Source organism: Dysidea avara, chromosome 2 (genome assembly GCF_963678975.1).
Source record: "Dysidea avara chromosome 2, odDysAvar1.4, whole genome shotgun sequence".
In the NCBI taxonomy this organism is placed as follows: Eukaryota; Metazoa; Porifera; class Demospongiae; order Dictyoceratida; family Dysideidae; genus Dysidea; species Dysidea avara.
The window spans coordinates 8635112-8648026 of record NC_089273.1 but is presented as its reverse complement, the minus strand read 5'-3'; the positions used below and the strand labels follow the sequence as shown (position 1 = coordinate 8648026).

Genomic DNA, 12915 nt, shown 5'->3' with positions numbered 1-12915 from the left:
AATTATAGTCTGAAAAGTGAAGTATCCATTACGCTTCATTGTTGGCTATGTTCAACCTGTTACACAGCAGTATGAATCAAGAACTGTTCGAAAAGCACCTCTGCAATTAAAGTAGCCACTATAAAAATACGGATGATTCCCGTTATGAAGGGAAGCCATCACGTGTTTCCGTCAAATCAACACTTTTCGCTGTCAGCAAAGATGAATGGGACACAAAGGAGGACACTGGTAAGTCCACGACGAATGCATTGTATGTTGCCAAAAGGCACCTGTCGGGCCAAAACGATATCGAACAGTAAAAAATTCAAGCCCGTAGCCTTAGCTGTTATCAAGTTACGCTTGTCTGAAGGAATCAGTCAGTCAGTTATCCAGTCAGTCAGTTACTCAGTCAGTCAGTAGAAACTTCTGTTAAATAATTTAAAAAAAAAATTCTATAGCAATTTGTTGAAAGCATTTCGGGTCAATCTGAGAGCTTGTTTGGGCTTAGTTTTACCTTAGTTTTACCTAACCAATACTGCCTCATTGTCGTCAGGAAAAATTGAGGCTGAGTTTTGGGTGATGTTATTTCGTGAGCCACGCCTACTCCTTTGTGATCCCTACTATACAGTACTATCGTACTGTATGATATCTGCTCATATCTGCTAAAAAGTCAACCTTTCACCGATATCAATATCAGTGCACCTCTACTATATGTACAATAATTTTAAGGTGTATACATACTACTACTGTGAACCCTTGGTTATCCGAACCCCAGTGTGTCTCAGACAAGGGCAAAAGTGTTCAGTTAAGTGAACTGTTTGGATACCCGAAACCCATACATTTATATACAGAGCTCTGTTGAAATACTCTAATAGAACATACACCTGTACTCAAAATACTCCAATAGAACAGTTATTCTAATTTCGGATAAATGCGGATACGGATAAATGAGGGTGTTGCTGTAATGATAAAGATAATTACGTGTATATATTTTACATAGGAAATGGCAACCAAGGTTTCCTGATTGGTGCAGCCATCATCATTATTGCGTTCTCTTTAATCAGGATTTTAGTTGAGCTTTCCCAAGTATATTATAAACATTTTCGCTACTTCCTTGAATTTGAAAACTGGATGGAGTTGTACTTGTATTCATCTTCGATAGCGTTTGTGATATTTGGTTTAGCAGCTGATTGTCAGTGTACAGAATTTTGGCAATGGGAGTTTGGTGCTGTCACACTGTTGATTGCTTGGTTAAACTTGGTGTTGTTTTTGAAGAAGTTTCCTCTCACTGGAGTATATGTTTTAATGTTCATACACATTTTGACTACAATATTGAAGATTCTACTATTACCAGTACTGTTTGTGGTTTCCTTTGGTCTAACATTTTACATGTTATTTTTCCGTCCGGTAAGTGAAATTTTACATACTATCATCACCGATAGTTTTTAGTTTTATTCTTTGTTGTAGCTAGCTGGAAAATTTTGAAGGTCGAAACTTTCTCGAATTTCATGAGTAATTATACCTTTGTCAAATATAATTATGAAATGTTTTAAGTATATACATACAGTGTATAGTCTTACCAAAACTTTCGTGAATTAAAAAAAAAAGCATTTACGCAGTTTCACGAAAGTGTCATCCCTTGAAAGTTTCTGGTTATGTGTGACCAGATCTGCGTAAACCTGGCATAATCGTGCATATTACGAATCCTTGTTTATTAAATAGTTATGATCTACTTAGCCAAGTGTACACTCTAGCAAAGTTTCAGCCTCATATGCCAATAATGTTCGGAGTTACAGCCCTACAAATTAGCAACAACAGAAAAATCGATTTGTCAGTAAGTATAGGGAGAATAAATTACAGACGTTTACTAAGACTGTTGTAACTTACAAACAGAATGATGTAAAAATTTGAAATTTACACCATCATGTTCGCCATGAATAGGGTAATCGATTACTGGGTAAGGTTGTCCTTCTACGCACATGTATCACCTTTCTGCACTGCATACAAAGGCAAAATTTGTGAAGAAGATTGATTGCTTAAGATCGCTTTGACGTGACATAAACAAACTCCTATAACTTGCATGTACTTGGGTCTTCTGCATTGAAACAAAGATTCTCGAACTCCTCTTGAGTAGGCAAATACAGTGATATCAAGGTTTGTATTATTACTCTGTTCCTTCACTAAGAAATAAGCATTCCAAAAATTATGGAACTTTTTTGATATTATACAAATATTTCACCCATTGTATTCATGGAAATTTAGGCTTACATGATTGTGTCGGGTTTTCACAGATCCAGTCACATATGTATGGTATAATATGGTGTAGCTGTGGTGTGCATGTGTGACTATCCTATCAAGCAGTGTGGTAGTACAGTCCCTAACCCTACGAATCCGGTAAACCTATATTATTTAGGCTTTGATGCATGGCTCTATACAAGCTAAAATTAATAACTTCTCAAGTATTAACAGTAGAAAGATCTCACAGCCACTAAATTACTCACCATGATTTCCACAATAAAATGGCACCAAGCATCAATCAAGTTGGGTAAAACTCCTTTGATCACACCACTTAGAAAACAACCTTCTTTATCAAATGTCTGCCATGGTTGTACACTGCTTCATTAAACAAGCATTATCGTCGCCATACTTGGTGCTTGGCCTTAAACTAAGCGTCAGATCTGCTAAGCATCATTAGAATCCTCACACGCTAAAGGTATGCAATAGATCATGTGATCTTGTAATGGACACTCGTCTCATAAAAAAATGCTGTCAACTTCTGGCAAAGACAACATCTACTATTCATCGCTTTGTATCAAAAGTAATCCTTATTGTTGTATAAAACTGTTTACATGTTATTATGGTGCATGAAATTAGGTTTCATTTCATGTATAAGAATATCCCATTGTACAGTAACAGAAATCTGAGAAAGGTTTATTTAATTAATAAATTAACCATTTAATCCTCATATCAGACAACTGGATTTGATTTTTAAAAACTAAAATGCACAATGCTTTTTGCCATTTTCAAAATACAGGCATATCTTCCAGGGGCAGATCCAGAGTTTGGAAAGAGGGGGGGGGGGGGGGGCACCTTGCTTAAAAACAGTTGAAGACCAAAAAAAAAAAAAAAAAAAAAAGGTCACAACAATAATAGCTAGTTATCCTTTACCAAATATATCACATCTGTTATGTACAATAAAATCCTATTTATAGCTTCATAGGTAAGCTACACTGCCTCATGAACATTGTGACTACTTTATTAGAGTAATCGACTGCTCTATTAGAGTATCTCGATCTTGTATGCAATTTCTTGAAGAGGGGGGGGGGGGCATTTGCCCCAAATGCCCCATCCTGGATCTGCCATTGTCTTCTGAAGCATTCGTCCAATCACTTAGATAAACATATTTTATTATTCGGCAAGGAACAAGCTATCTAAACGTATTATACAATTTTAATATCCAACAAGGAACTTACCCATGTACCACTTCAAAGCACTGAATTATTTCATTGGAATAGTTGTTCATTTTCCCTCTGTCATTGCGACAAAAGTAAATAGTGTAGCTAGACATTACATACCTACTTGGGTACGACATCTGAACACAGAAACACGATTAAGTTGGTGTGTAGCATTATTTTCATGACTGCTTGCCCCCACTGTGTACACCTGTATTCCCGAACTCTTTATCAGTTTGCCCCTGCATACCGCAGTTAATTTCTACTTCATAAATGAACTTTCTAGTTTCAGTACACTAGAGTAATGAAGTTTTGGCATCTTTTAGATTTATCAGTGGTCTAGATTGTTCTATTGAGTGCTCAGACCAAATATGTGCTCTATTAAAATACTACGTACAAAATTATTAAAATAGGCTAATTCAAGACACACATAGTGTGTTGTGCTGCCAAGTACAGCTGGTGTGGACTTGTTTTATGGAATCAAGAAAGTGCTGTTTTGTCACCATGTAGAGAGTCAATACTCAGCTGCAAACTACCCATACTGTAGAGCTTTCAGCCTTGTAAAATTACCCTATTAATCTTGCTATAGATAGTTCAGCTATATGTACATAACACCATATACAACAATTAAGCGACTTCAAAAAAAATTCACAAGATACACGCATTTACACTGGAAGCAGGTCTTCAAGGCTCTGTCATGGAGCGTCAGATAACTTTTAAACTGTTTCCCGGTTCTGCCAGCATGACATCTACTTTCATGTAAAATGTAACAGCTTAATATGGCCTTTTTCATGGTACAAAGTAGGGGGTTTAACATTACACATAAAACCATAGGTAATGAAAATATTGGCTCACCCCAACAATCCAGATGTGAACTTTTTAACGAATCCCGGTTACACAAGGCTAGATCACTCCTTACTTGAATACTTCAGCTAGTTATACCGTTCGTGGCGAATGGTTTACATGATACAAATAATTTATAAAAATCACTATCTCAATCCAATGCAGCTGAGCACTGATTATAAGTGACGCTCGTGCTATATTGCGTGGGCGAGTTGCAATAGAGAAGCATTCCGTTCGTGAATGTTTAATTCATCAACTCTTCAATGGTCAATAAGCCTTGTACATCATGCTAATAACATGTTTAAACTATTTTGATCACGTGATCCAACTTTGTACTTTGTATGCTGTACTGGGAGCAGTAGTAGCACAAGACCAAAACTTAAAGGACCCTATTATAACAATACAATAGTAATCACATGGTCCCATCTAATTACAGTACTGTATAAAAACTACACCTTAACCTCAAAATTACAGCCCATGCATCTCAATTTATTTTGAAAGTATGAATTTAGCAAAAAAAAATGGTCATTACAAAATGTTCAAGTTAGCTGTTTGCACATCTCCAGCATGTAAACCTGTGGAAAAATTCACAGTTTAATCGGTGAATTCTAAAAAATCTTTATCACACATACACACAGACACACAGACACAGACACAACACAAACTTACACAACACAAACTTACACAAAAATTAGCTGCTTATCTTCAACTTGTAACCTATTCCATCCTGTAAACCTGTGGAAAAAAGGTAACATTTTAATTGGTGAATGTTAACATGCACACACTACACACACACTACACACTACACATGCACACACTACATACACACTACACACACACTACATACACACACACACTACATACACACACACACTACACAATCACATAAAAATAAAAACACTACAAGGTATGGTAAGGGTTGTTTACATTAGTTAATTTTGTAGTACACCACATATAGCAACAAGGGAAATGTGTATCTGTGATCAAGAATTTAATTTAGATTCTAATATCATAATTAGATGGTCAGACTACCTTTGTCAACTAGAGATGAACTGACTTTTGGTAAAAAGCGAGGGATAACCAATATGCCTTGGGACTCTTGTATGTATGCTATGTGAGAAATCCAATCAAATATTTTAGAAATGAAATCCTAAATCTGTAAAAATAATGGAGAACGTGAGTTCAACAAAGTAGACAATGATCGATCACGAATAGCTAGAACAAGAACGAATAGCTAGAACAAGATGCAGGTCAACAAGTGTAAAGGTAGTTACTAGTTAGCAATCTCACTAAATGCTTTTAAAGTACATAAAGATTGGGACTCTCGTACACCATTTGGCTGCTTTGCGTGAGCGTTGGCAACCCCTCTTGTACACCATTTTGGCATTTTGCATGGGTGTTGGCTACCCCTCAGGGAAAAAAAAAAAAGACTATACAGAAGCTGAGCCTGTACAGAAGATGAGCCCTGCACAGCTACGTGGGCTTCTTTGTACAAAGCATACACTCACCTAATTTGCACATTGCCCAATTGTCATCATGAACGCTTCCACCTCCCACTGTGCACTAAATTGATAGAAACATCATTAAATCAAGACACACAGTAGTGCGTCGTGCGGCCCAAGAAGCCGGCGCGCAACACCTGTGAGTATATTGACAGGAAGAAAGAAAACGCAATTTTCACACCTCCGTAGCTTTATGCTTCCTTGATGAAACAAAACGATTTTTGCTGTGGACATGCCCTCCAACTTCAGCACTCCACATACCAAATTTGAGCGAAAGCATTTCAAGCGTTCCCGAGATATGCGACTTCAAAAATTGGCTTAGTTTCTTCATTTTTTTTCTTCTTATTTTTCTTCCTCTTTTCACACACTTACATAAACTGCTATAAAATGCGAGCGCCATATCCGATTGCCTTGAAATTTGACACAGAGAAGGGGAGTATAAAGTCGCATTTCGGTACCACGTTTGGCTGGAATACAATAAACAGGCAAAGAGTCATGTGCACCCTCCCACCCACCCCCTATATGATATACGTGCTATACAGGTGAGCATAGAAAAGTTGCTAAAATTAACAGGCTTATGTAGAATCAGTTTTTTTTTAACATTCTAATTGAACAAATAGTACATTTTCATACTATAGCTGAATGCATTAAAATATTATTGTTTGATATGCCCACACTAATATCTACATGATAATCATTTATTCAGTTTCAAATCCACAATAAATCATACAATCTGTAGTAGGGACCACAAAGGTGTGGGCATGGCCCAGGTAATGCATCACCCAAAAACCAGCTTCACTTTTGCCTGACCACGATGAAGCAGTATTGGTTAGGTAAAACTAATCCCAAACAAACCTTCAGATCAACCCGAAACACTTTAAACAAATTGCTATGAAATTTTAAATAATTCATTAAATGGAATTTTCTAGTAACTGGCTGAGTAACAGACTGACTGATGCTTTAAGGCTAGCATCATTTTTTCACTTCAAATGGTGTCGATTTGACAGTAGCTTCTAATGACTCTCCTTTGTAACGGAAATTGTCTGTATTTTTCATAATTGCTACTTTTATTGCAGAGGTGCTTTTCGAACGGTTCTTGATTCGTAATGGGTTGAACATAGCCAGCAACAACACGTAATGGATACTTCACTTTTCAAATGATAATAATAGCTGGGGGTACGTGGTGCCATTTCTTTTGTTTTGTTGCGGTATGCGTGGATTCACCAATTATATTAATTTTATTTTACAAAAAAGTTAACTAACAAGTACACAAAAATGTGGAATTTTTAACTAGAGTAGGTATCATAGTAAATCGATAAAAAGGACTAAAACAAGTTGGAGTAGTAAACAATGAGAAGTGTTATATCCCTACTGTGCTCAAGATACCATATTGGAAATGCATAGTAGGGATAATTATTTTACTGTGATTTAATATTGTGCACTACTCCAGCTTGTTTCAGTACTTTTCATCGATGTTACTGTAGTTGAAAATTCCAATTTTTTTGTGTACTTGAATTTACACAAAGCAGTCTTTGACAATTCAAAAACAAGATAAAGGGAAGCCTCAACCATAGGCTGGCTTTGGGGTTTGTCTCCAAAAAGCTGAAAAAAGTTGGGAAATCAAAGGTGGCAGCCAAGAAATGGCTGCAATGATGCTAATAACAATCGTTTTATTAAGCATCATGCTGCCATCTTTTGATTTCCTAACTTTTTCACCCTGGTTTTTTTTGGAGGTATAAAATGTATAAGGTAGTAATTATTCCTGTCAAACATTACCTATACCAAAACACATTGGTGTAGCAACCCGGGGGGGGAAGTGGGGTTGGAGCCCCCCTTGCGATCTTCTGATTGTAAATTGCAGAAAGATCGAGATACTCTAATAAAGCAGTCAATTACTCTAATAAAACAGTCACACAGAGAAGCAGTGTAGTAAAGTATGAAGTTGTAAATAAGGATTTTTTATGTGTTTGATACAATGTATATTTGGTGGAGGGCTGCCATTATTAGCAGCTATATAGATATTGACCGTTTTCAACACTGTGCCCTATCAAACTGTGAGTCTAGAGCCCCCCCCGACCCTATCTAAAAATATCTTGCTACGCCTATGAAACTGCCAAATTGCGAAAAGGGTGCAGCTGATAATATAGCTGGTCAAATTTGTTACAGCACATTGAATTGAATTTTAGTAACCTTTTACATTACACAGGATGCGGATACAGCATTTTCAACTCCTGCTAATTCCATAATGAGAACTATGATGTTCACTATGGGAGAGTTTGATTTTGATGATTATTTTTACAATGGGGCGGATGATGAAGGAAATTCAACAGATCCTGCTTATCTACCACCTGAATTGCTGTATCCAGGAGCTACATATGTTTTGTGGATTGTGTTCATAGTGGTGATGCCAATTGTATTGATCAATTTACTGGTATGTATGTAGCTGCTGCCTGATGAATTTGGACATGTTTGTTGTAATTAATCACTTTTTTTCAATCAAAGAATATGGGGACTTTAATTTAGAAATCATTTAACCTTTAAAAATCAAGATACACATAAAGTTGTGTGTTATCAATGATCTAATATACATGTACTTTATAAATGACTAATGAAATAATTGAAGTATTTGTTACATATTTGGTACATATTTTAAATAATTGAAGCATTTGGTACATATGTGGCACATATTTTAAATAATTGAAGTATTTGTTATGAATTTCCAGATAATTTATAGCTTTTCTCTCACGTACAGATTGGTTTGGCTGTTGACGATATTAAGGGAATTCAAGATGAATCACATCTAAAGCGTCTAGCACTTGAGGTAAGATAATGATAGTGTAAAATTAATTAATAGAGTGTGATAAACCAAGCCTTAACTACCCAAAATAATCAAATTCACGCCGTGAGCCCTCACTCACATTTTCCTCAGGTTCCTAAATTGCATAGAAAGTTTGTTGACTCGTTCTAACTATAGCCAATTGCAGCAAATGATCACAACATCATTATGTATTAAACTAATATTTAGCATTGAGGATGCCTTAATTTGTGGTTTCCTCCAAATATTTTTGGCACATAGTTCAATGGTTGGATTTCAAAGATAACAATTATTATTTTAAGCTGTACATGAGTAAATTCTGATGTCCACGTAGCACAGTACTTGAGTTTTAAATTTATGCATACTCCTCATACTCAACAGGTTGACTTTACGATGCATCTTGAGGATATTGCATTCATCCGAAATTTATTCATAAAGAGAATGGCTAAGGAGTACTATACACCTGACACACAAAAATTTGCAGATTCAAAAGTAGACGACTATCCTGAACAATTGTACAATTGGTTTCAGAAATTAAAACTCTATTACTTTGGAAGATCAAAGGCTCATCAAGATGATATAAAAGTTACAGATGAAAAGGTATGTGTTAATTACCTCGTATTCATTACAGTTAAAGTATGTGGAGTGCATTAATAGTGATGAGCTTGAATACAGACATGTGTGACCAGACCCCACATATGGTAATCATGCATTTTCAAAATCTTTTAACTTTCTATAATCTACCTAGCCAAGTGTATATATGCTCTGGTGAAGTTTCAGCCTCATATGCTGAGAACATTTGGAGTTACAGCCCTACAAACTAGCAACAACAGAAAGATTGATTTGTACAGCAGGAAGATTCCAGGAATCCGTACAATTGTGCAAACGTATTTCCCTGCTTGACGAGACTGGATCAGTAACACTTCAGAAACTATTGTTATAACAATAATCGAATTTTGGACTACTTGCTGCAGATCTGGTCCTGCAAAAGATCATTAGACCAGGCAAAGGTTTCTCATCACTCACCTGCATCATCTTCCTCCCTGCCGCCTCTAATTCATTACTGCTATGGTCGATCATGTGTGCTAGCTTTTTGCAAATTAGCCACCATTTCAGCTAAGAAAATGTTTCTTCTTGCTCTAGAAAGGTGGTAAAGTATAATAAGAAGGTTTTTGATAATCCTTGTAGTGACAGAAATCCTGTTGTTGCAGTAATTTTGGGTGGTTTGCTTTTTAATGAACAATTTAAAAAGATCATTCACTGCATCAAAATTTAGGAAGTGAAATCTACTTTGCCTAGCCTTATATGCAATAGTCATGACAGTCTGTTATTATCACAAACTTTTGAATTAAACTAAATCAGTTTACAGATTTATATGATGTCCGTGATGTAATACAGTGGTATGTAGCAACACTTCAACACTACCCAGTACACTAGTGCTGTTTTATCACTGTAATTTTATGCATACAAATGCCACTTTAGACCAACGGTAGATCAGGAAATATTCGACAGTGAAAATATTTCATGGTTGCCTTAACCCTTTAAGGACCAAGAATTTTGTGCATATTCTACCCTGAAATCCCACACGTTTTATGATTATTGCGCATTTAGTGTTTAAAAAAGAAAAAAAAGTTTATAGCATTGACAAAGCACCTACAAGTGCTCAATTGTATAACAAATTATACTAAAAGACTCGCCTGACAATAATAAACAACATTATCTAACTTACCAAAGTGTAGAACCAATGTCTTAAAAGCACTAAGATGAGTTTCAAACACCTACACACGGTCGATTTCTTCGTGACACAATCAATAAAAACAGTCCGCCATTTTAGTTTTTTAGAACCGCATCACGTGATCGTGTATATCAAATTATTCGCCTCTAAATAGTGAGCGCTCTGAGCTCTATTTGAAGTTAATATGATGAACACAGCCAAAGTTATGGAGCGATTTCTACAAAGTTAGTTTTATTGTTGTGTAAATATTAAATGTTTGTACTTTGTTAGGAATTTTACACAGGCTTAGTTTTGTGTGATAAGTTGGCCTTATATATCAAAAGAATCGCCTATGAATGGCGAATACAATGGCCCCTGTTTTGATCTAATAGCTTCATTTGTTGCGGAGTTATAGCTCTTTGTTTACTGCCAATAATCTTGGATGTAATATTACGGCGCTGGTCTTTCGAGCAATACCTACTTTGGACGTAATATTACGGTAGCAGTCCTTAAAGGGTTAACCAATGAAATCATGTGAAATATGAATATTTTCTACTTGCGAAATATTGTTTAGTGGCTTGTCGTAAAGTTTGTGACTGTATTACACTAGTATACTGGTTTAAATACTGAGGAATGAGTATCCGTTGGAGAACTTCAAATCCCAACTGTGTGCTGACTGCTGATACAGCATAGAGATTAATAGTTTTGCATGTTTTAAATATTTGTTGTGCAAAAAAGATCCACTGGTAAAATTAAAATTTTTGTGGCTTGGACTGTCCGTGAAAATATAACACATCGAACATATTTTTAATTCTAAATTACCTTGAACAAAAATATCCCAATTTATGGTAGTCTACTAACTGTTAACTGAGGCCTATCACTTATAAATGTTGCCTTTGCCAATAATTGATGTGTGTTGACAATATGCGACCGGATCTGCAAAAACCTGACTCAATCGTGCATTTTTCAAATTCCTGTTTATTAAATATTTATAATATACTTAGCCAAGTGTATCCTCTGGCAAAGTTTCAGCCTCATATGCCAATAACTTTCAGAGTTATACCTGTAGCCCTACAAAGTAGCAACAACAGAAAATCTGATTTGTACAGCAAGTAAAGGGAAAATTAATTGCAGGCACTTACTAAAATGGTTGTAACTTAAGAACAGATTAATGTACAGAACTGAAATTTTCACCATCATGTTTGCCATGAGTAGGGGAATTGATTACTGGGTATGTTTGTCCTTTTATCACCCTTCTTCTATGCATACAAGGTGAGGTTCGTAAAGAAAAAGTGATCACGTACGAACACTTCGATGTCACGTAAACAAATGCTCATAACTTGTGTGCTCTTGGGTCTACTGCAATGAAACAAAGATTTTCCAACTCCTCTTGAGTAGGAAAATATGCTGATATCCAGGTATGAATTGTTAGTCCCTTCCAGTATTGAATGCTTTATACTGTAAATTTTAGGCTTGCATGATTGCATCAGGTTTTCACAGATCCAGTCACACATGTACATAGGTGTAATAATTTATTGTGACTGGTCATATAGTATCTTGAATGCTTATAATATCTTAAGTGTTGTTGTTTTTAATAGACTGCTACTGAACGAATTGAGGAAGAAATTTCAGACATAAGTGTGATGGTGGCAGAAGTGCGGAAAAGAGTAAAGCAACGTAGCACTGTCGTTGGTGGTGGCAAAGATGTGGTGGATGGGCCACCAGATAGTACTAATCAAGCAAAGGAAATAGCAGAAGTTAAGAGTATGCTGACAGAGCATAATAGTATGCTTACAGAGCATAAGAAAAAACAAGATCGTATTTTAATGCTTCTTGAACAAGTATGCTCTCGCCACCCTGATACATTTGCTGTAGCTTCTTCCAGTGGTGTGTTAGATAGTGATGATGAAACTACTAAAAGAGGAGGCTACACCCTTGATAGTGGTAAATCTAAAGGGTACAGTAAACGCAGCAGTGATGAATGAAGTTAATGACTAAATGCTTTTTAGTTAACTGCATACATTAGATTTACATGCATATATTAGATACGTATATATAATTAGGTGTGTTGCTGATTATATTATGAGAACTTTTACCTTTCTTTAGAGCATTAGTTGCTTAGGACTTTAGCAGTTGACATTAGGCCTTAATTTCTAATTGTACTGCTTTTTTGAGTGTTGAGTTATAACAAATTTATAATATATAAAAACACTGAGTCTGGATCTTACTTATACTACTAAATATGATCAACTCATAATAACAGATTTCTGTTGTAACAGTAAACTCTTAATTCTGATGATCAGCCAAACTAATAATCATTGTGAGCTATGGTGCAATTTGGTTGGGAACGACTAATTGTTGTTAGCTGTACTTCAGTTCTTTGTTTTGTTAAATTAAACATCAACAGTTACCCAGGTAACTCATATTATAACTTTGTGATCGGACTTGCATAAAGGGGTCTTTCACATGCATCCAATTTACTAAAACTTCAGTTAGGAAAAAGCTATTGATTCAAAAATTTGGTCAGTTGTGAGCACAAACATAGATTGATTCATAGGTAAAATTTCAGGTTTGTAAGTTTTTGTACACTAACTTAAAGTTGTCAATGTG

The 12915-nt window shown here is 35.8% G+C and overlaps 1 protein-coding gene across 1 annotated transcript in view; it reads left to right on the top strand.

Annotated features, from left to right (window-relative positions):
• LOC136246553 (transient receptor potential cation channel subfamily A member 1-like) overlaps window positions 1-12514 on the top strand; it is a 46442-nt gene extending 33928 nt beyond the window's left edge. Inside the window, exons 16-20 of the mRNA XM_066038052.1 lie at window positions 980-1386; window positions 7983-8207; window positions 8529-8597; window positions 8973-9191; window positions 11904-12514. Of these exons, the coding sequence (XP_065894124.1) occupies window positions 980-1386; window positions 7983-8207; window positions 8529-8597; window positions 8973-9191; window positions 11904-12290 (1307 nt within the window). The 3' untranslated portion in view covers window positions 12291-12514. The remainder of the gene's footprint in view (window positions 1-979; window positions 1387-7982; window positions 8208-8528; window positions 8598-8972; window positions 9192-11903) is intronic.
• Window positions 12515-12915: the final 401 nt, after the last annotated feature.